Source organism: Heterocephalus glaber, unplaced genomic scaffold, assembly GCF_053883595.1.
Source record: "Heterocephalus glaber isolate CG9 unplaced genomic scaffold, H.glaber_assembly_v1.0 deba00000594, whole genome shotgun sequence".
Lineage (NCBI taxonomy): Eukaryota > Metazoa > Chordata > Mammalia > Rodentia > Bathyergidae > Heterocephalus > Heterocephalus glaber.
Window position 1 is genome coordinate 2,863,497 of NW_028258151.1, and position 23,998 is coordinate 2,887,494.

At 38.0% G+C, this 23,998-nt stretch overlaps 1 protein-coding gene across 5 annotated transcripts in view; it reads right to left on the reverse strand.

The window, feature by feature from the left end:
• Window positions 1–23,998, reverse strand: part of Adgrb3 (adhesion G protein-coupled receptor B3) — a 697,560-nt gene that overhangs the window by 16,478 nt on the left and 657,084 nt on the right. For 4 of the 5 annotated variants that reach the window (XM_013072656.3, XM_004846114.4, XM_087204896.1 and 1 more), the window contains 4 exons: window positions 18,631–18,726; window positions 16,928–16,967; window positions 11,288–11,931; window positions 124–159 (listed from right to left, as the gene is read on the reverse strand). In XM_013072656.3, coding sequence (XP_012928110.1) covers window positions 124–159; window positions 11,288–11,931; window positions 16,928–16,967; window positions 18,631–18,726 — 816 coding nt within the window. The remainder of the gene's footprint in view (window positions 1–123; window positions 160–11,287; window positions 11,932–16,927; window positions 16,968–18,630; window positions 18,727–23,998) is intronic. The other variant, XM_013072654.3, reaches the window with a different exon arrangement.

The window sequence follows — 23,998 nt, forward strand, 5'->3', positions numbered from 1 at the left end:
AATTTGACTTATTTAATGAAACTTAGTAGGAGACCCGTATAGCCACACAATTAATACATTAAGTAATTATTGATTTTGGATCAAATAGTTAAAAACATTATAAAATAATTCACGGACACTTACCTCAAAGTCAAGGTCTGAATATCGTGATTTTCTTCTCTGTTGGAGTTTTTTAAAAAGAAGGAGAAAATCAAGAAAGTTATATTTAGTCATTCAAACAAAATGAAAACCATTATTTTCATTAAAGATAATCCTGCTTATTTGTATTATATGTCTTTCTTTCACAAAAGACACATTTTCTGTTTTTTTATTTCAAAATATTCCAAATTTATTATTTCATTTTCTCCTCAAACTTCCTTTAAAATTGAAGAATGTAATAATATTGAATATTTTTAATCTTGACTTCTTAACCCTAGTTTTCAGTAAGGAGAGGTGTTTCCTGTGAAAATTCACACAAACATTTCACTCTTACTTTACAGACATAGAAGATTAAGAGTTTTATCAGAAATATAAACTAGCTAACTGGAGACCTCTCAGCAATCAATACCCAGATTTTATTTGCACCAATTCAACTTGACTTTTGTCTAAGCTCCAAGCTTTGTATACATCTTGCTCATACATTTCCCCTCCACAATATGAAAGTCCTTCTAACTGCTAGCCCTGAGAATTAAACTATTCATTCTAATTCTGTTACACATATAACAAATATTCCACACTCCAGCAAAATGCTTCACAGAGTTCTTCAGTGGGTTCCAATCTGTTGAACAGTTTCCAAATCCAGTTACAGATAAACATGCATTAATGAAATAAAGTAATTAGGCAGGAGGCCTGTTAGACTCAGGAAAAATGATTAAAATGAAATTAATGCCATCTCGTGTGATGATACAATTTTATAATATTAACACGAGGGAGGGATTCTTAGCATCTGCTTGAGGAAGCCTGTGGGGTCTCACAATGGATGAGGTATAGAGGGAGATGCCTGCCACGTGTGTCAAAAGCCCTCCAAACTTGGAGAGAATAAAGCAAATTCCTGACATAGTTTCATTGTTTAATTTTGATTTTTTTCTTAGAGTGGGGATGAAACACAGGAAAAATAAATAAATATTTAAAACTAGATCTCAGGCTCACTGACTTAATGGGACGTCACCCAAACAGGTGAGAGACTCCATTCTCCACTGCACCTGCTGAACATGAGAGACAGAAAAGCTTGCATGTACTTTACTGAAAACCATGACAATTTCTTCAGGTCAAGTTAAAATTGTCACTGTAAACCCAGAACTACTCTTCAAAGTGTGTTTCAATAAACCGAGAGAGCTATGTCAAAAAAAGGGCTTTTTAAAAAAAAACCCAAAAAACCCCACGAAAGTTCTGAAATAAAGTTATTTTAGTAAAGCTGCTTAAGATTAGAATCCAGCCTCTAAGTACAATCAAGGAGAGAATTGGAGAAATGGATTCATTCAGTGGAAGCTCAGCATGTTGATCTCCTTCGCTCCTTTTCTCCAGCAGCACCCTACACGCCCCCTGCTGACATAACCCCGCCCTCCTTTGCCATCTCCCTGCTACTATTGTTATCCAACTCTGTTGTTTAAAAGTCAGGCTCCGAAACACTGCACTGCTCTTCCCTGCACTGTGCCAGTTTAAATGTCAGCGTCTCCATGCTGCTCTTGGAGGCTTTGCCTTCTTGGCACCGTGACTCAGCGGGGAGCTTTGGTACACACACATTCAACAAAATTCTTTAATACAGCAAAATTCAGGTATGAAAACATTTAGCTTTAAGCAATTATTATTAAGAAATGAGTCATGAGATTTGCATTTCATTTGAAAATTAAATAGTGGAACTTATTTAAAAGGTTCAGTTAGCTAGAAGAACTGGGGGCCCTTCTGCTGCAGGCGTGGAGGAGTTCCCTGTTGCCAAAGTCCCTATGAGCCATATGTGGCCCTGATCATTTCAGAAGGCGAGGCTGTGTTGCCTAAGAATTGGAAACATGAAAGGTACATATTGCTAAAGGGTCCATATTACAAGAGCAAGAGCAAACGATGGGAACCTAGAAGAATACTATAGAGACCGTGCTCCTGAGCACAGAAATCACCTGTGTCAGTGTGGAATATGGAAAAGAAGTGGATACTGTCAAGACTTGTGTCTGGAGGTCCCCCAAAGCCTCATGCAGTCATCCGGCTTTTTCAGAGGTGGCTGAATCTAGAGTGTGTGGCTGATTCATGGTGCAGTGCTAGGCCCAAGGACACTAGGATTAAGGGCGTGAGTCTTACCCACCCATAGTAGCCTGGGTAAGACAAAAGGGGCAGAAGATCTTACAGTCCCTTGTTACTTCTACTACCATGCGGGTGCCATGAACTGTTTCTCCTTTGTGATGCCCCTCTGCTATGTGCTGCCCTGCCTTGGAGCCAGCCCAGCCGGTTATGGACTGAAACCTCTACAAACTGTGAGCTAATAAACCTTTCCCCTTTAACTTTGGGTGTCGGGTATTTTGTCTCACCAATGAAAGAAAAATAACACACAGATACAATCCTTGCAATCCTACAAATAGCGTTTTCTCTCTCTCCCTCTCTCTCTCTCTCTCTCTCTCTCTCTCTCTCTCACACACACACACACACATGCACACACATTTGTTTTTATTAAAATTAAATTTTAACATAAGGGTACAGCAGAACTGGCAGTCTTGAAGGCTTAGACTAAGGGATAAACACTGAAGTAAACAGATTTTAATGGCAAGAGCCTAAAGATAGAGAAGGCAGACAGAGATAGAAATAAAACAAATAGGTCTTAAAAACTGGAGAACAGAAAAATATGCCGGACATTTAGAGTCCAAAGGAGATGAACTCTGAGTAACTTTCTCCCTGTCTTCATAATACTGAGTGACTGTCTCAACCATTTAGAGACTGTAAAGTGCTTTCACATTTGAGAATGCAAGATGTTCTGGGGGACGTTCAGGGAAGATATTTATTATCCTCACTTTATGAATCAGTCAGAGGCCCAGAAAAGTTAAAATCACTTGCCCACTTCACATAGGAGGTAAGCAAAAGAGCTGGGACTCAAACACAGATCTTTTTACGATAAATCCAGTATCTTCTCCACTGTCTCTCACCATCTGCTTGGTGACACAGGATGATATTTTGCAGCCAAGATGCCTGTGATCCTTTGAGGATTGCTCCTCAAACTCACCAAGCATAACACTGAATGACCTAGGGAGCCCAACATGGGTAGTAGTGGGACTGAGATGCTTTCTAAGCATAAAGTAAGGTCAAGCAATTTACTTTTTACATGTCGGTTGTATTTTGAAGAAGATATTTTTTCCCAGAGAAGCTGTGTAAAATGGCTTAAAAATCATTATTGGAAATGGTTTATGCATAATGTTACTGTAACAAACAGTAGCAGACTTTGCCACCTCCAGATGTGACTCTCTCAAAGCAAAATCTAGCTGATTTAAAAGAAGTATCCAACACAGGGAAATGTGTACTATACAGGAAGAACTAGAATGCCCACTTCTGTTCACTTTGGTCTGTTTCATCTTTTGCTCAACATGGCGTGTATTTGAAAGTCTTTCAAGAACTGAAGATAGCTGAAAGTCATGCTGGGCTTATACATTTATTCAAACGTCCTCTGAGCTCCCTGGAATGCTACTGGAATGTTATGAAAGTGGTTAGAAAGGATGGTTCTATGCTTAAGAAATGGGAACCAACTAAAAAAAGTGATCAGATTCTAACAATTTTTCTGATTGGGTGGTAAGTAAAAAAATGCCACACATAAATTTAAGTCAGTGGGACATTAAAATATTTCATGATGGCATGAATTCTCCTGCCTGCATATCCCTTATTTCTCAAATAATTTGAAACAAGTAACTTCTTGTCATTATAGATGATATTTCTTCTTCCTGGTTTCTCATTTAAAACTCACCAGAACTTGTATTCTGTTCTTAACACTGCATTAAAATTTCTCTCTTTAAAGACCTCTAATGAGCACCATTTAGTTAAATATCAAGTTCCATGTCATCCTTGTCTTACTGGACTCAAAGCCTTTGGAAGTGAACCACTTCCTCTCTGAAACAGCCACCATCTCTCAGCCTCTTTCTCCCTCCCTTTCATTTACTGCAGCTCATTTTCAGGTTTCTTTTGATGTTTTGTTTTCTTTTTCATATCCCTGCTTTCTAAATTTTTTTTTCTTTTATTGGTACATTGTAGGTATACAACACAATTACATTTCTCATTAGGAATTGTACCTTTATATAATGTGTCTTGGTTCTTATTTTTTCCCCATTCCTAGCCCTCCCTTCACGCCCTCCACCCTTTCCTATTTACAAAGACTTTATTTCCATTTTTTCCATTTCTCATCATTTTTTCCTTTCCCTTCTTTCCTTTCCCCTGTGCCTCCCACTACCCCTACCCCTTTGGACCTTTTCTTCCTATTTTACATTATCGATTATTCATTCTAATCATTGGTACATTTTAGGTATACAATATAATGACATTCATCATTGGAAATTTGCACCTTTACATAGTCTCTCTTGGTTCTTGTTTTTCACCTTTGCCCAGCCCTCCCTTCAACCCCTCCAGCCCTCCCTATTTACAAAGATTTTGTTCCTATTTTTCCATTTTCTCATATTAATCCCATTTCCTTCTATCCTTTCCCTTAGCCCTCCCACTTCCTTCCCCTTTGCCCCTTTTCTTCCTATTTCACATGACCTGTTATACATTTAGTCCTTATTTACACTTTCAGTTTCTCACACCAGAGAAACTATTTGGTATTTACACATGTGTGTCCTATTTATTTCACTTAAGAGTATTGCCTCAATGTGCATCCACTTAGCTATAAATGTCTCTAATTTCTCATTTTTTATGGCTGAGTAGTACTCCATTTTATTAAAAAACCACATTTTTTTAATCTGGTCTCCAGTTGATGGGAATTTGGGCTGTTTCCAAGTTTTAGCTATCACAAACTGTGCTGCTATGAACATGGGTGCACATATATCACTGTGGTATGATTCTTTTAATTCTTTGGGGAAGATCCCCAGCAGTGGAATAGCGGGGTCAAATGGGACTTCCAGTCCTAGTTCTTTGAGGTATCTCCATACTGATTTCCACAGTGCTTGCACCAGTCTACACTCCCACCAGCAGTGGAGCAGGGCCTGCTTTCTAAATGTTGAGTTGCACTTCTTCTTTCGCATGCACTAACCTGGGGAACATAATTCATCCGAATGATTTTAATATCATCTTTTAAGATCCAAATGCTGTTGTCTTTCTGGTGTCTGTCCCACTATGGAGTATGTTGGCTCTCTAGTTAGCCAAGCAAAAGAATTAGGACTCACTTTACAGTTCCTCATCCTCCACATTACGGCTTCAGGACTTGTGCTCTCTGAAGTGAATCCCAATCTGCCCACTCATTTCCTTCTACACTTTAGCCACTCTAAAAGGTACTGGCATCTCTTGTCAGGAAGCCTTTACTAGTTCTTTGGCTTTCTGCTCCATCCCTTCTACAATTCCTGGTCCTTAACCTTCCTCCTCATTATCACCAAGGTAACTGAAGATTGGTGGGCTAGCTGGCCAGATGGATGGACGTGTGATCCTAACAGTCTTTTCCTAACAGCCCCCATGTACTTCCACTGTCCTATCGGCCCTGCCAAATCTTCTTGCTATTCTTTCTTCATTTCAAGAGGCTGTCTTGTAGCTACACAAGCTTTCTGATCATATAAGAGTATATATCAAGTTCTTGCCTAGTTCAGGAACTCTTCAATTGCAGTTTCTTTGGCCTGAAACATTCCCTTGCCCTCCAGTTTCTCACAAGTCATGTTCCCTTTCACCTGTATTTCACAGAGTATATAGCACCTCCAAATGTTTCCCAGGCCACTACATCGAATGGAGTCTTCCTTTCACATCCCATATCACCAAGCAAGCACACTGTTTTTAAATTACTCTTGTTTTGTTTAATGGCCAATTGCCTGTCTCTCCACAGAGTTTATTATCCATGGGTAGGATCCATGCATATCATAATCACTTTTATATTCCCAGCCTCTAGCCGAAGGTATGGCACAATAGTAGACCTTCACACAATCATTGATGGGCAATGGAAGGGGTGCTGCATGGCAGACAGAGACATTTCAAAAGAACGTGACCTTTTGCTTTTGTTTTGTTCTCCTTGCATTTCTCCAGAATACTCTGGGAGAATCTGGATAAGCAAAGGAACTAAATGCACAAAAGAAACCATTATAAATAGATTGAGTGAGCCAAGAGAATAAGACAATTTAGAGACAGGCAGGCTTATCACTGAGAGGGGGAGAAATTCTTTAGGATGATTTAAAAAGTGAAAACATGCAGCCCTGGATCAGGCTGCTCAGAGAAGTGAGTACAGGCATAGAGGCCACTTTCCACATTGAATTCTTATAAAATGATGAATAATTTCTCAGAGGGGCTATTTCAGTGTTGTGTCACTGTAAATTAGGCCGGACAAGATGCTAGGAGATTCATAGCAAGTAATAAATTCCACTGATGGATGAATGGCAATGACTGTCATTAAAAGTTTCTATTACAGGGTGAGCAATGAACTCTCTTACAAGGAGAAAGCTTTCAGAGCAAAGCCATTAAAAATAGCTGTGTCAATGGAGTCTGTGAATAATTAATTGCCTAAAATGAACTTTTATCCAAGCTAATTTTCTTGGTATGCATACATAAAAGCCAAAATTCCCTAACTTATGAGCAAAAACATATCCTTTCACCAAATCCAATGGGGGGGGGAATATATATTTGATGTTATACATGGTCAATTTTATAATGGTTTATTTTAGTGACAGTCTTCCATTTCCCAAGTGAGGCTGTCACATTTTGTCTAATATCCTAAATATCGATTTAATATGGCATTCAAGCTTCTCCACAGAAATTCAAGGCATAGCAGTAATGACAATAATACCTCAGCCTTACATCCAAAGCACTTTGTAGAATTTTCAAAAGGTTTTCATGTACATTATATAATTTGATCCTTACCACAGCCATAAGGGAGGCACCAGGGAAGTGACACTGTCTCTAAAATATTTACCATTCAAAACCATTATGTTGAAAGCTATCCAATTCATGCCCAAGAAAAAAGTGTGTAAAAATTTAACCTAGAATGGTATCTCAGTCCACTTGTTTATAAACTGAGCCAGGCTGCTCTGAGAATATTTTCAGATAACATAGGTAAGATTTAAGATTGTGCATAAATAGAAAAGCCAAAGTAGCAACACTTTGTGTTTTAGATAAAATAATTTTGTAATGTACTATTTATTATCAGTTCCTACAATGTTTTGGTTGTAAGAGAAATTAAGGCAAGATTTGCCAGGCAGACAATAGAAATCACTTAATGTATTTACATTGGAGTAAAAGTTCCACAAGAAGACAAGTGATGGAGGAGCTAAGAGGCAGCCCAGAGACATGAAGTAAGCAGGGGCTTGGCCTGAGAGGAAGCCAGAGTGCTTCCAAGCTGCAGAAAGGGAGATGGCAGCGCTGGGCTGGGGACTGCAGCCACAGGGTGCTGCCCAGAGCAGAAGGAGCAAGTCGAATTCTCCTGGGTCTCTGGCTTCTCCCCAGCCCCCAGTCTCCTGGCAGTGCTCCTACTGGCTGCGTCCAGGTGAAGTCAGTGATTAACCCAGAGTCATGAAGAGAGAAGGAGTGGAGAATGGATTGTGTGCTGAACAGGCCCAGGGCAGGCACGATGATAAGCTAATGCATACCAGTGTTTCAGTGATTCAAAACAACTACTGACTTCTCTCTTACACCTATGATTTTTGAGAAAAATAAACCAATAGGACTACAGCACAATCCAAGATTCAAACTAGATTTCAGATCCTCAAGTGTTTTCGAACCATGGCACCTCCCTTTGTCCCCTCTTACTCCATAGCAACAGCTTAGCTTTTTCCCTTTATACACACCATGCATTCAACACTTTCATTACTCAATGAAAGGTGAATGACTAATGTGCTGACGATAGTCGCATTCTTAACTTTAAGCAAAGCAGTTAAAGGACATCTAGGGCTGTAGCCTTTGTAAAAAACTCTACCCTATTATAAGGCAGTTATTCTGTCATCGTGGAAACCTAAAATCTAAAATTTTCAGAATTATTTAACAAGTGCATTCTGGGAATGAATATAGGAAAATATTGCCAGAAATGAGGAAACAAGATAAAAAGTGTGTTCATGGAGAAAATCTAGATAAGCTTTTATATCACAAACTTCCTGAATTAATTAAACATTTTATACCCAGTAACTGGGGCTAACTGAATAAAATATGTTGTATGCTGGAGGCTTTCCTACTGGCCTTACTTCCTGTCGGGGAGCCTCCCCTGTCCTTCACGTGCCTCCTGTCTCCTTAAATAAATACTTCAGCTCACACATCCACTCAAGTCTCTTTGGCTTCTTTTTTTTTTCTAACTCAATTCTTGCCTTTCCTCCCTTGCACTTTCCTCATAAATACTAAACTCTGTGCTATAACTTGTAATTTGCCCTCATTTATTTCTCCCCTTCATCTCTTTCCATGTCAGCCATGTATAAAAACCCAGTTCTCCTTGAATTAATGTGCACATCTTGATTTCACATCCTGGCTGTCCTGAGCAGCACCAGCTTCCCAGGATGGATGCACCTGCGGATTTCATCTCCCTTCTCAGTCGGGGCTGGGTGGGGGGCTGAAGGCTCCACGTAATTCTTATATTTACGTGCTTTTGTCCTCATATTCTCTTTCAAGGCTTAAGCCATCTCCTGACTACTGCTGCTCCCTGAAGTCCATGTACAGGCTCTCGTCATCCAGCTGCCTGTCCCCTATCATTGTCAGAATGTCATTTTCCTCACTAGCTGGACAGAGTCTAGGAGAGCTGACGGCTCTGCTTGCCAATATGTCACTCTGCTCAGAGAGGAAGCCATAGCACTGACTCTATCTTCTGGACCACAGTCCTATCTCTGGGATCTGCCAGCTGTATGTACTTCCAGTCCAAGGGCATTATCATTCATCATAAGATCAGGTGTCTATGGGGGTTCAAAAGAACTTTAAAGTCATCTTCATGCTGATGTCCAGGCTCACTACTGCCTCTTCTGGACAGGAGAAAATTGATCAGGACAGAACTATTCTGTTCCCGCACTTGCTATGCACTTGCTCTGTAACCTTGAACAAATGAGTGTATTCTGGAGATTATAACGACTTATCTATTGCACAGGGGTGGTATGGAAATAAATTAATTCACGTGTTAAGGTGATTTGAGGACCTGCTAATGAAAGATGCTATATAAATGCTAATTTTTATTATTCATTCTTACATCTATATATTATCTTTCAGTTGTCTCCTGAAATGGTCACCCTAAGCAATTACTATTAACTCTTAAAGAATGAGAATGAGGAGCTGAGCTTTCATTTGCAATCCTGAATTACATTCCTTTTTAAGATGTAAGTCTTGTGATCTCAGAGTAATTTAAATGCAGATCTTTTGGCTGAATCACTGTTATATATGATGCTCATACTTAATAATAAGGATTTAGAGATTTACAAAAATTACAAACAGAACGGAATGGTAGCTGGAAAATAAAGTTAATTGTTCAAGCACACATACCTTGAACAAATCACACTCAGCTAGGTTTTTAGGCATGTAAATGTTAAACACTTTTTCAATCACCAAAATATTTTAATGGAATTCCTTTCAAATCTCCCTAGCACCTTTACAAGGGCCATTCTACATGGAACACTCCCATTTGGTCAGTAAAGCACTGTTGGTATTGTGGTATTATATGCACATTCACTAGACATCTTCTTAAACATTTTGTGTTTTTAGATGAACACTTTTTAGTTTATGTTTATATGGTCTTTACTATAGCAGACAAGACAGTTTCTAGAATAAGAAAGTTACAATTAAGCAAACAGCTGTTCTACTAGTTCATGAGGTCAGAGTGCTTTTGTCCAAAAGTAAGGTCCAGCTGTTTTAGAGTTCAACTTGACCTCACTGCTACCATCCATGCCTTCTGTTCTGAGAGTGATTCTGACTTGGTTCAGAATTAGATTCAGAGTGATTGAATCCAACTTGATTCAGAGTGATTGATCTGACTTGGTTCAGAGTGATTCAGAAACCTTACTGTGTTTGAAGGTGATTCCAAACTTAGAACTTTTTCCTAGCTCCTGTGCATATCCCCATTTTGTTCTAGAATTTCCTTGACCTAAGGAAAACTTTAAAAATATACTATTCACCACATTTCTTTTTTCTCTCAGGATCTCTCTTCATTTTGGCCAAGTGGGAGGCATGCTTCGCAAAGTGGAGGAACATTTGTCTTTTGGACACAAGAACTACACACCATCGGCATAACTCTGAAGGGAAGGGCAGGCAACCAATAATGGTGTCTAAATAATGTCTTATGCAATAATTTACCATATTAAAAGAATTAGCAGTGTGTGTAAAAATGCATGTATTACATTGTGTACTAAATATATAAATCAGTAGCAGACTTATAGCAGAATTTCAAGATAAAGGATATAAAAGTTACATGCAAATCTGTAATAAGATATATGTCCATAGAAAATAAAATGTTATATTCCTTGAGTCTTACTTGAAAAATTCTAATACAGTATGAGTGACAGTGATAACTATTGACTGTTCTCTATATTATAGGCTGAAAAAAAGTCAAGAGGAGTTTACTACTGTTGCTATCTTATGAAGAACAAGTGTTATGTTATGTGGTTGGACCTTTTACCACATTTAGATTAAATCTTTCCTGAGAGTTGACAATTCACAGCCAGTAGTTTTCAGTGGTCATCATGCTGTTATAGTGAAGAGAAAAACCTTTACTTTGAACAAGGTTGAACTAATGTAATGATAATTAGGTTATAATTTGTGTGATGACAGAACTCAGAGAAATATTTCAGTTTGTTATTTTTCACAAGTGCCTTTAAGAAAAAGTCTAGATCTTGGTTTAAGTTACTAGATACTAGTTTACCCCCTAAAAAGGATATCTGGTACCCGAGAAACATCAGGGGGATCTCCTGTTATTTTTTAATTAGTGTCCCACTTGATTTCTATTATGAAAGACTTATGATTGATAGGTATCATTTTAAATATAGTGGGAAATCTTTATTTTTAACATCATCTTGAATAGGTGATTCTAATGCATTACTAGGAAAATCCTACACCCAGAACTGTAATCCCAATGTGCCACAAATTCTTACATGATATATAACTGCAAAAGCTAATGTGAGCCTTCTCCTCCAAAAGCAGTGATACAAGAATCAACTGACATTTCAAATATCAAGGAAAAATGTAACTTTCTATCACTTACCTCTAAAGAACTCATTGATATTGTCGATCCAGTTTCACTCCTTGATAGTCCTGCATTATCATCCAACTCAGCGGCCATGAAATTCTTCACAGCTGTGCGGGGCTCAAAGGGCAAATTCTGTATGTGTTCCTGGGGTGCAAGGTGTTGCTCTAAGTTCATATTGAACTGGTCCATTACAGGGGGATTCATATTGAATTCGGGGTTCACTTTGTAGTGCAATAGCCTTTCATGAGGCAAGGTTTCCATGCCAATATTCATTTTGCTTTCCTCTTTCAGGGATGGCTGGGTATTTACAGAACTCCTGGGCATTACAATATAGTCACTTTCCATCATTCTTTCTTGAGGATGGACTATGTCCATATCAGCCCCTCTCAAACTGTCATCCGTACACAAGTACACGGTTCTCCGCAATTCACTGTTCTCTTTTTTCAAACACTGACTGCTCAGCTCATTCATGCTCATGGGCATGTGTAGGCCTGTGGGCTGCTGGATGATGACTTTGGAAATGACATTTCCGGGCAAGGTCGAATAGCTCAGCCCTTCTGGGTTTGCTCCTTTTTCTTCTTCATCATCATTTAAAGAAATCCTGGAGAGCGTGCCTGTGATCGTGGCTGCCCGGCAAGGACCAATATCCTTGTGAAGAACTGTGAATTAGTACATAATAGTTCATGAAAGAAAGCGACTTTTTATTTCTATTATTATATGCAGTTGTCTCTTGTCTTCTAAACAACTGCCTTAACAAACTAAAAATATAACCCCTTAGATAATTATGCATGTACATGTTTGCCCACGGCCCACATTATAAAATCTCTCTTTATTGACTCTGCCATCCTCTTGTCAATCACAGCTTACTCACAGCTAAAGTGCATCTGAAAGTGGACCAATCAACTTCCCCAAATATCAGTGCTTTGTCCTCGAAAACTCTGCATAACTCTTCAGAGGAAAGGTAGATGGGCAGAGAAGTTTTTTTTCAATCAACCTATTCCAGAAGATGTTTATAAAATTATGCATATATTCAAAGGTACTTGACATTCACTTATTTACTTACTTATTGGCAGGCAGTACTGGGGATTGAACCCAGAGCCTTTGCTCTGAGCTACATCATCAGCCCTATTTTATTTTTTACTGTGAGACACATTTTCACTAATTCACTATGTTGCCCAGAATGGGCTCAAATTTGCTATCCTTCCACCTCAGCCTCCCAGAGTGCTGGGATTCTAGGCATGTGCCATCACATTCATCTTAAAGGGTTTCCCCATGAAGTGTTTCAGAAATTCTGTTCATTAAAATATTTCTTGAAAGAGGTGGTCAATGGAAGCTTCAACCCACTGGGAAGTAATCTCTTAAAAAATTGCACATGTTGAAGATTCATGTGCATTTATCCATTGGAGTTGGTATGGTCAAGGTAAATACAGGATTCAGAAGTATTCATCATAGTCAATTACATGTAGGGCAAAAAGTGATTTTTTTTGTGTGTGAAAGAATCCATAGTCTAAAATGCCCTCATGAAGGTGTTGAAATTGCTGAGTTTAAGCAGAAAAATAATTATACAAGTATTTGAAAATACCATTCTATATTAAAACTGAAAAAAACAGTTACTCAGGAAAAAAAAGATATAATTACTTGTAGCATGGAAAGGTAGAAAACGAAATACAATCCAAACAAATAAAAACCAGATTAATCAACAGAAGAGCTCAGAAATCTTTATTAAAATGTGTTTTAGCTTCTTTCCTTTTTTGCCACTGTATAAAAAGGAACTATGTTTTATGAAGAAAAGAGGCAGAATAACTTGAAGCATGCTTTGCTGTGAATAACTGTCAGGGTTTGAGCTATGAAAGAATAAGTTTCTGAAAAATATTCTTGGTAATTTTGGCATTGAAAACACCTGGAATTGTGTTGTGGGAGAGTAGGTACGGCAGGTCCTTGGACAGCTCACTATCGACAGAGCAGAGCAATCACCATTTACAATTTCATTACGAACAGAGAACTGGAGAATGTTTGATTTATGAAACATGCAATGCCTCAGATATACTGAATTTTACCTATTATCCAATTTTCACATACAATCATAATAATTACGCATTCAAATAGAAGTTGTAAAATAGGAGTTTATGAATGTCTTAACCTATTACAAAGAAAAGCCTTTAAAATTATTTCAAGACATGAACCGTTGACATAATATGTACTGTTTTAGAGATATTGTGGCTGGTTATAGTGTTGCTATCTCCTTACACACCAAAAGTCCTGTTAAATATACATCCATGTATCTTTATTATACATAATGGAATTGTAGACTTCTTTTTTATTATTATTATTTATTATTTATTATTATTATTTATTATTTATTATTATTTGTAAAAAATGCAGAGTGATGTTTTAAGAAGCTACTTCTAAATCTCTTAAAATAATAATAGATCAGTAATGAATTGTGATTTCTATGAATAATTACACATGAAAATATTACAGGGAAAGTGTAATAAATTAATTCATATAATGATAATCAAAATACATTCAAAACATCTCCAAATTCAAGGAACAATATTCTTAGTCCTTATCTGTAGTAAAAAATTTTTCAAAATTTATAGCAGTACATTTTAAAGGCATGTTATGGGAACCTATCATATTGCATTAAGTATGGAGAGATAATTTTATACTTTTATTAATATATTATAGACCATAAAGGAAGTCTTGGTACTGAGAAAAAAATTACAGGGGGGTATATTTAATTTTGGACAAATATAACACGACCTACAGTCAAAACATTTTTAAAAAATTGTATAGCAATGGTTCCTGAAAAATGTATGTATTAAATATTTGGGGAAAGATAATTCTCCTTATTAAGTAGTGTTTACTCTGTATGAGACATATGCCTGTCTCTTAGATTTCCTTACAATCTGCACAAATTTTGAATATTCAACATAAACAAATCTTCACCTCCTACTCATTAAAACATAATGTTGAAATATGGCTTTTGAGAGAAATTATAATGAAGTCATTAAAAAGCAAAATGCAAACAAAAAAGAATCCAAACAAAAAGCACCTGAATATTTAGCCCAACCTGTTATAAACTCCAGCCCTTGGGGAAGCAAATTTCTACAGAATTTGGAGAAAGGTTTCTCAGAATCCATGCATTAGAACTTAAAATTGAATATATTTCAACATGGATAGATACCTCATGAAAGACTGGAAAAAAAAAAAAAAGGGCTCAATGAGATGAGCTCAGCTATGGAAGGGACTGATCAAAAATGAAAGCAGAAAATAAAAACACTAGAGGAAATTGCTTTCTAATTACTCAGTGGTACTAGCCTCTACTATGAATGCTTAATCCCATAATCCAATGATGCCTGGAGAAAACAGGCAAATTAACAACAGAGAACAACATGAATACGAGGAGGATGAGTCCACAACTTGGGGAAGCTGGCCGAGTACAGCAGTTACCAGCCTTCAGATGCATCCGAATGACTGAGTAGCTTGGAGAAATACGGGTTACTCTGCTCACCAGTTTCTAACCCAGAAGGGCTGGAGTAGTGCTTCATAATTTGCCCTTCCAGTGAGTCCCAGATGGTGCCAACTCTGCTGGCCTGCAAACCATGGGTTTGATATATATAGAGTTAAAGACAAAGCTGTCTGCTCTTCTTTTGGCTCCCTGCCATGGAGAACTGGAAAGACTACACTGAAAGAAGCTGTAAGGAAACTCCAACAGGGTTCAAGACTAGGAATTCACCAGCTACCTAATTGTCTTGAATGAATTCAGGTTTCCAGACCCAGAGAAATCACATTTCATCTGGGAACACACATGAAGAAACCGGCACCATGGGTAGCGATTTTTGAGAAATCAGAGAAGGTAGACAGAGCAAGGGGAAACTATTTTAGTGATCCAAAGAGGAAAACAGGAGATTCAGGAAACCAAATACTAATGATAGTGTGTCTCGACAATACTTTGTTAGAGTTTTCAACAAGAAAAGCAGATTCCTAGTACCTTGAATAGGGTACTGTGGGGGACACCAAATTAGAATAGTTATTTTACTACTCTGTTGTGACCATACTCCATATGGAGTATTTTGATTGAACTCAGGAAGAGAATATGAGTTTCTCATATGCTTTTGATTGTTACAAGACATCGTGGTCTGAGATTCTTCTTCTTCTCTTTCCCCTCCTCCTTCTCCTCCTCCATCTCATCCTCTTCTTCCTTGTCCTTCTCCTCCTCCTATTTATTGATTGATTGATTTTTGAAACATGTTTCTAAGTTGCCCAGGCTGTTCTCAAATGTGTGCACTCAAGGTATCCTCCCACCTCATTCTCTGGAGTACCTGAGACTACAAGCATGCACCACCATGCCTGGCTACATAGATGTTACCAATTGAATCTGAAAACTGTAGACAATGGAAAACTACTGGCCAGAAGGGAGTGCCTTAATGAACACAGCAGTGCTCAATACTAGGTCTCATGCCATTTAACTCCTGTATCAACACTTTGAATGATGACTTACAAGATACTGTTTTCAAACTTTAATAGCCAAAGACTTCAAATGAATAGTAGAGTTACCTGAAACAAGTAAGGTTATAATAGATAGGGATAAATACAAACGCTAGAATTTTTTGCAAGAAAAGTGCTACAAAAGCAGAACTTTTAGATGATCTTACACTGGGGGAGCCATGGCAGCAGCTTCTATAAAAAGTCTCAAGGGGTTAGATGACAAATTAGCACTAGCATTTAAATAGAAATAAGATGTGGATGTAGACAGCACTAATATAGAGAGCCAACTGTGATAAATGTTGGATAACTATGTGCACATTTGGGCACTATAATTTAAGATTATTGACAAACTGCAGGCTACTTTAGGCACCATGCCTGGGAGGATGCTCTGAGGAATGAATGATGAGACATGGCTTGCTTACTCTGGAGAAAAAAAGACTTGAATTGGGTGAAATAAGATATGATTTCAGTATTTGGATATCTAAATGAAGTAGATATCCACCCTCACTCTAGAGGGCAGCACTGAGACTAACAAGTAAAAGTTAAAATGAAGCATATGTAGACTCAGTTGAAAGGATCATCTTCCAGCCAGGTCTACTCAAGGTACAAAACATGCAGTTTCCCTTAAAACTCTCAAGCCACCTACTCTGCTGAGAATTTTAGCCAAAATCTGGAGGAAAACATGAAATCAATGGTATCCTAGCACTCTAAGGTGGGGTGTGCTGCATGGCTTCACCTTGTCCCCTCCAAAAAGATGACGCCCACTACCACCATCACACAAACACACACAGTGGGAGTCCATCCTTCTGTCAATCCATATTCTATCTGTGATTTGACTGAGGCACAGAAAGGTGAGACTACCTAACCTCATCCTCGATGACCACGACTCGGTGGGGTGGAAGTCTTATGACTCCATGCCAATGTGCTTTATGCCGTAGGAGTGCTCGCAATGAACAATTCTTAATTTCTTTCTTTTTTTCATTCTCTTTCTTGTCATCTCTCCTCCCGTATACACTCGGCTATTCCAAAAGCTTCTACTTGAAGATTCTACTTACTCGCACAGGAAAGTATAATGTAGAAACCATAATGTTTTTTAAATATCAAAATCCATAGAAATGACTTACACCTCGAATGATTATTTTTTCAAGACGCAGATATTCTTACCTGATCGACAAGCGATGTCGACATCCTTTTCAAAGTCTGTCTGTAACAGGAAATAAAAAGACACAGACCGTCATTTGATGAAGACCTCGAGAAACTTTAGATAATCAAATTTAGCTGAAGTTTACAGATATCTGACTAAGCAATGCCAATTTATTGTTTCGTACAAAGGAAGTTTCCCAAGAAATAATCAGATTGTTTTCAAGAGTACTTCCTAGAAACTAATTGTTGAATAAGATCAGTGGGAACGCGGCATACAATGTGAACAAGGCAATACAATAACTGATGTCATCTTCAGCCTGCAAACTTACCACCGTGTATGAAAGGGTGAAAGTTTAAGGCAATTCAATTCTCTGGTCTTAATAATTCTGATCTTTCAATCCAAATGTGCACTGTTATGTGTTAAATAAATCTGTTGTTATTTGTATTGTGGAGTTATTTATATTTTATAACACACCTTTGAAAAACCATTACTTGTCAAATTGGGCTCTTCTCATGATTAATTTTCACTCAAATGTTGTTAGTTTTAAGCTAAATAAAAGGAAGATGGAATGTTAAATATATAAAAGGTCCTTTGCCCTGTAAACCAAAGCATAGGAAAACAGCTTGTAAAGCAGCATGTCAAGATAAAATCACTATTGCTTCTGGGTGATAGAATCATGATTGGTATATTTTGTTTCATTTTTTTTGAACTTGACTATTTTCTATGATAAGCCTTTAATTTTATAATTTGAAAATAAAGATAAGAAAAAACTCGAACCCCTAAAAAAGAAATGTAACAAAAGACTCTGGGTTTTAGGAATTAAAATTTAACATTAACAATGTTCCTCTGATGCCAGCCTCATATTTCCCCAATCTCTTTCTTAAAACAAATCAGTTTATTTTTAAAAAACAGTAAAATTAAATTATCATAGGCAAGTTCTTCCAATCATAGGCCTTTCCTGATAACTATTTTAGATCATGATTTTTGTAGTTATCTACTTGTTTTGGGTAATGAACTGATTATTCTTTCACAAGTCAGTATTTAACACATTATTTAGCTTATTTTTATGTTGCTTACCCAAAAATGTTAGTAATAAATTAAATATACTGTAAAGTAAAAGCTTTCCTTTTAAATCAATATCTATTTTTGATGACACAGTTAAAATTTGATTTCAATTCTAAAGCACACCAAAGCATTTATGGCTACATTACCCTGAATTTCAACAATAGTCAGGGTTCATGTACAATATGAGTGGGAAGGAAAGCTACTCCTTAAGCTTAGGACAGTGGTTCTCATCTTAAACCACACACTGGCTCCACCTCCACCCTGATTCTGATTTAATGGGTCTGGGGTGTAGCTCCTCTGTTGATTCTAACATGCTACAAGGCCGGGAACCACTGCTTTAAAACTGGACATCCAAGTCCCTAGTTTCTGGCTGTGTACAAATCACTCTCCTTAATTCTGGGCAAGAAGGAGAAACCCTGCAGTGGGTCCCAGAATCATGCTCACCTGACCCTCAAGGCTGCAACAATAGACCCTGGACTTCCAAGCCATAAAGACAAGGTCTTTATCTGGTGTCAAATACTAGGACCATTATCAATGAACCAAAGGCAAAGTAACTCAAAAGTGGGGTTTTTATACTATTTTACAAGCAAGAATTTCAAAAAAGTTCTCTTGAGGAAGCACGGCTTAATACACAATCAGAGGGAAACTAAAAGCTCACCATGATTTGAGCGTGCCCATTAGGAAAAGAACTTGAAGAATCAGCATTAATTGGGTCCTGGCAGTTTCTCAGTCGGCATCGAAATGCATCCTGAACCTGCAAGGGAAAACAGATGCCAATTGTCCTTTCCATTGATAATTAACAAATAGTGTCTATATTGGCAATCAACTATGAGGAAGTGGCTACATCTGCTTTTATGATCGAATAACCATTTTGTTTACTTCTCAATACAAACACCAGTGTTCCCTGACTTCACTTTCTCTGGTGGAAATTTACCACTTGCCCTCCCCTAGAGAAGGAGGTGCTGGGAACTCCTGAGTTATCTGGCTCAACTCTAAGAATTCATTGCAGAGGGCAGATTTATTGACACTGTTACAAACAATGTGTGTGTCTTTCAAGGCGGATTTACTATTTGGTATGGCATAATCTTCATAACAGCTTTAAACAGTGTGAAAAATGAGATTGCTCAGTGATTTGTTGACTAGAATTGATTTAGGATTACTCCTTTTATGTTTCACATAAGGGAGACTATTTCTTGTCTCCCCTCTAGTGTTAGGTGTCCAGATGTGAAAACATAATGGTCTGCTTTTGGTTGATTGCCCTGGGGTGGGTAGGAGGAGTCACTCAGCCCGGTCAAACTTCCTTAACATCCATTCAAAATCAAGTTCTGAATAAAGAACATATTCATCACAAGGAAGTTCTAAGAACATTACATTAATTTCTCTATTAAAAAAGCAAGTGAGTAAACATGAAGAGCTGAACAGTGAACCCATCTGATAGCTGTAACAGGAAATACAGTTGTGTTTTTGTGGTCATCGAGAACAGCCTCAGGCTCCACACATCCTTCCCACTTCTGAGGGTCAGGAGGATCCTCATCAGCTGCTCAGTCATCTTCACATGTAGCTGATATCCCATGGCAATGCCTAGGTTGTTTTACTAGTTCTGTGCTTTTCTACTTCATGTTTTTGATATTCTCATTTACTGTAATCTGTTTTACTGGAATAAAAAGAAGCATAGGTGATGCTGTATTTTCTTTACATGGAAGGCGTCATTATAGTGACTCTCAAGATAGACAGACAAGGATCTTCATTATAATATTCTGTCACTGTTGTGATGTGAAATGTAACACAGATTGGTCAGAAGAAAAAAAAAAACCTGAGCCAATTAAGTTGTTATCAGCTTTCTTATTGTCTTCTTGCCCATTTCATTGTCACCAGTAGCCTCTCTCCCAAATTGCAATTTGGATTTTTAAAGTGATATTGAGTTTAGTTCCCCCCACAAAACGGCCAACCAGTTCAATAATGAGATTTTTATCCACCTTCTTTTCTTCACCTCAGGTTTTAATTTTGGTGATGTAGCCATAACGAGGCAAGAGATTAGGGTGGGGCAAACTGGCTGAGCAAGAGGACATGGCATGACGATCACAGGGCCCCAGGACACAGGCACAAAACAATTCCCAAAGCCCTGCACCTGGAACCAATCAGAGAGTGCTGTCTTCATTTCCTCTCTCCAGAATGCCAGCAGATTTTTGATAGGATGGGCTACTGCTGACATCAGCCTGTGGAGTGGGATAAAAATGATGGCCACCATTTTCCTTGGGGCCACTGTATTCACCCTTTCCCAGTGGTTGCTCTCACCCTGCAGAATATACTTCTTTTCCTACTTTTAGGTGGCCTGCACTACTCTGCAGTGCATGTTTCTTTTCCTACTTTAATAGATGTAAGATCTCACCATCTTTTGCACTTGTCCTGACTAATTCTTTGTTCAGAACAAGAAGAGCCTGGAAAGAATCTCTAGCAGGAATACCCAGCCACCTCAGAACCCAGCAACAATAATGTGTGAAATAAGGCCCTGGGGGTGGAACTTAGTGTCCCCCTGACCACTCTTCCACACCATGATCCTGTTAGTGTGTCCCAATCTGAGATTTCCTTCAAAAGGAATTAGCTGTCTGACACAACCCTGCAAGGTAATTTCTTAGTTTTTTTTTTTAATAGACACATCAATCAAAAGTTCAGTTGCAATAAAATCTAATCTGATCATTTTTTGCTGAAGAAATGGAGAAGTAGGTAGGACTGAATCCCTCAGCTTCTTCCTGTGAAGCAGATATGGCCAGGAAAGTTAGATACTTCCAATGAGAATGCTGGAATTTCAGGTCCTCTTTTCTAGATTAAGAAGTCATCATCATAAGTGATACATTTACACATAATAATTTAAAAATGCTAATGAGTATTGTCTTTGGTAGATTATCACTTTTTTCTGCTATGCAGAAAGTGAATTGGGGAAACCTCTAAGAAAATCTGTTTGGTGGAAGAAAGTCTAAAGAACCAATGTCAGAAAAATAAGTCCAGGTTAATTCTGCTTGTGTCTCAAGGCAATTGTTCCAGAAGTACAATTTATAAAGGAGACAAATAATATACTAGAAATGGAGCCTTCTGGGAACTCATCACAGGAAGAATTCTTTCAAACCTATTTCTAAATATGGAGGTATATAAAATGTGAAACATCACGCTGATACCAAACATTAATTTGGCTGCTCCTTGCTCACTGCTTTCCATTTTCAGACCATCAGAGGATGGTTGTCACTGATATTTCTGGTTGACAATGAAATATGGAAATGCGGCTTCTCTAAGTTTCACTTCAAATCACTATTAGTGGTTTGAAAGATATAAAAGAAATATTTTTCAGAACACATATACACAATCAATATTTTCAACTACCAAACTCCCAGATATAACAATGGATTAGGGCATTTCTACACTGGAGAATGTCAGCTTTATGAATTAGTCAATGCTGTTCAGAAGAAACATAAAACAGAAAAGCATGAAAATCTCCAGTAATTTCAAGGTCATTTCAAGGGTCTTACAAATGTCACAATATAAGTTTTAGATTTTATGACACTTTTAACGCTGTTGATACTGCTGATTCAGAAAGATTAGACTTTATTTGATTCCAAATACTTCATGAACCTTTTTAAATCTTAAAAATGCATTAGGTCAATCTAAATGAACTGGTCTCAAATATTTGTCCAACACTGTCAGGGAAAAAGATTATATTAAATTTCACACTACATATTTTCTTATCACAGAAGAGGGTGTCTTGGACAAGACAGTACCTGGGAAAGGCATCCACAGTTATTTGAAAACATTTTGATAGTTAATTAAATTTTCTATCAGGTATACAAAGAGTATCATGTTTGGTGAATCAATGTGAATTGGGCTGATGGAGAGCTGGGATGTTTTAAAAAAGCAAATATAAAGAAACTCTACAGACAAACTGAAGCATATAAATAGATGATAGACAGACAGATAGAATCTAGGTTAAGTTCACCATGCTAGAATGAAAATCTTCCATGTCAACAGTCATATTTACAATTCCGGATAGTAATAATCTTTCATTTATTGTTTATGGAGAATGAGTAAATTCTTTTAAGTAAAAAAATTATTATTAGATATTACCATTATAAATGAGTTCCTGTGAAATTAACATTTTTAAAAACTTACTGAGACCATAAATACAATTTTCAGGTAACCTGTTGGGAACAAATAAAAATTTAAAATAAATTTCAGCAAAATTTCTTCTCCTTATAATATTCTGCAATGGTTCTTTTACTTAAATTCACGACCAGGCAGAGGGTTAAATAGCTAGGGCTGAAGAAAGGGCCAGAAATGTAGCTAACTTTGGAATTTTTAGGGGACATCAAGGAAATCCAATGGCATGTTGAGAAATGAAGGGAAGAATGGCAAGAGACATCTTCAAAAGTAAAGTGAGGGAAAATAGGAAGTTGTCAAGGTTTTCTCCTGAAAGTCTACTACCAACCTTGCTCCAGCCTGGGGTTCTTCTGTGGGAACCCCTGAGACAGCTCCAAGGCCTCCTCGGGTGGATTCCTGGGTGAGGCTGGAGTTCACAGGGGTCTGCAGGGTGTGTCTGGCTCCTGTCTCTCCCCTGCTGGGAGCAAGACTGGGTTTCTCTCTGCAGAAGCGACCTGAGAGTTTCTTCATTGGTCCTTGTTCTCAGAAGGCAGCTGGCAGCGGCAGCTTGGAACTCGGTGCCAGATTTAGAGGCTTCTGAAGAACAGCACCAAGCATTGCTTGGCAGCATTGCAATTTAGAGAAACAGCCCAGGAAGGAGCTGCACAGTTTGATACAGGCTCTTTATTTAAACTACCGAGCTGCCTAGGCCCAAATCTTCGCTTTTTAAAATGACAGTTTTCCTCGAGCTACTCTTGTTGACTTCTTATTCCAAAAGATCATTGGAAGCCAAGAAAATAAAGTTTTATTCTTGCAATTATTTGAAATTGTTCCCTTGGGGAGCAAGGAGTTTCTTGTGGGGTATGTTTTTCTGAGGCTCATATCTACTATTGTAGGGACTGTAAGACCCAGATGAGACTTAGCACAAGTAGCGCCATCTTGTTACAAACCCTCCATTGTGTCCCTGTGGGTTTCAGGTTCACTAAAGGACACAGAGTTCCTGGAATGTACTTGTTTATCTGTTAAGACACCATGGAATGTACCATTGTTTCTGTGTAAAGAACATCTGCAAACTCCCCTAACCGTCCCCTAACTGCAAAAATTCCACTTCTGTAGTTCTGCTTGCTAAGCTCCCCTGTAGCCCCTATAAAACCTTCCAACCCCCTATTAAAACAGGAACCAGAGCGCATTGTGCTGCTCTTTATAATGTCTACATTCCTATGTAAAGGCAGTCTTTGTCCCTCCCCACTCTATTTGATAAAGTACAGGTTTATTTTGGCACTTTTAGTCATTCTCCCACTCTAAGATGCACATTTTGTTTAGAACAAATAAACAAGAAAAAATCTATAAGGGTATTTCTTTTTGAGCTTTCAGTTCCAAATGACAAAGAAAAAGCTCTTGCGAAGCCACTCCATTCTTTCTTAAATCCTTGTGGATGAACAAGTACCTTCTGAAGAAGCTAAAAATGTTCAGGTCAGTGCCCGACCCCCCCAATTTGAGGGCTCTCACTCAAACCCATTTCACTTCCTCTATGATACAACTCAGAGAACTTTTTATCAAAGCCGCTAAACACTCTAACTAGGAAGTTATCAATATTGTCATCAACATTGTCTTTCTCTTGGTGCTATTTTTTTAAACAACCTTAGTGTTTAGGATCATATCACTTGCTTAATGTTCCCACGTGCCCCATGTGGTTCCAGAGAAAAATCAAACTCTCTACTATTTACTGCCACTGCCATAGGCTCTAAACCATGAAAACCATAAGCCTAGAACCTCTATCCAATTTCCTTTGCCTGAAGCCTTCACTTCTTCATGCTGTAACCAAATTTTTTTTCCCTCAGGGCCTCACTACATTCTGAAGTCTCTAACCACCTACTCCTTCATCCTCAAAGACCAACTGG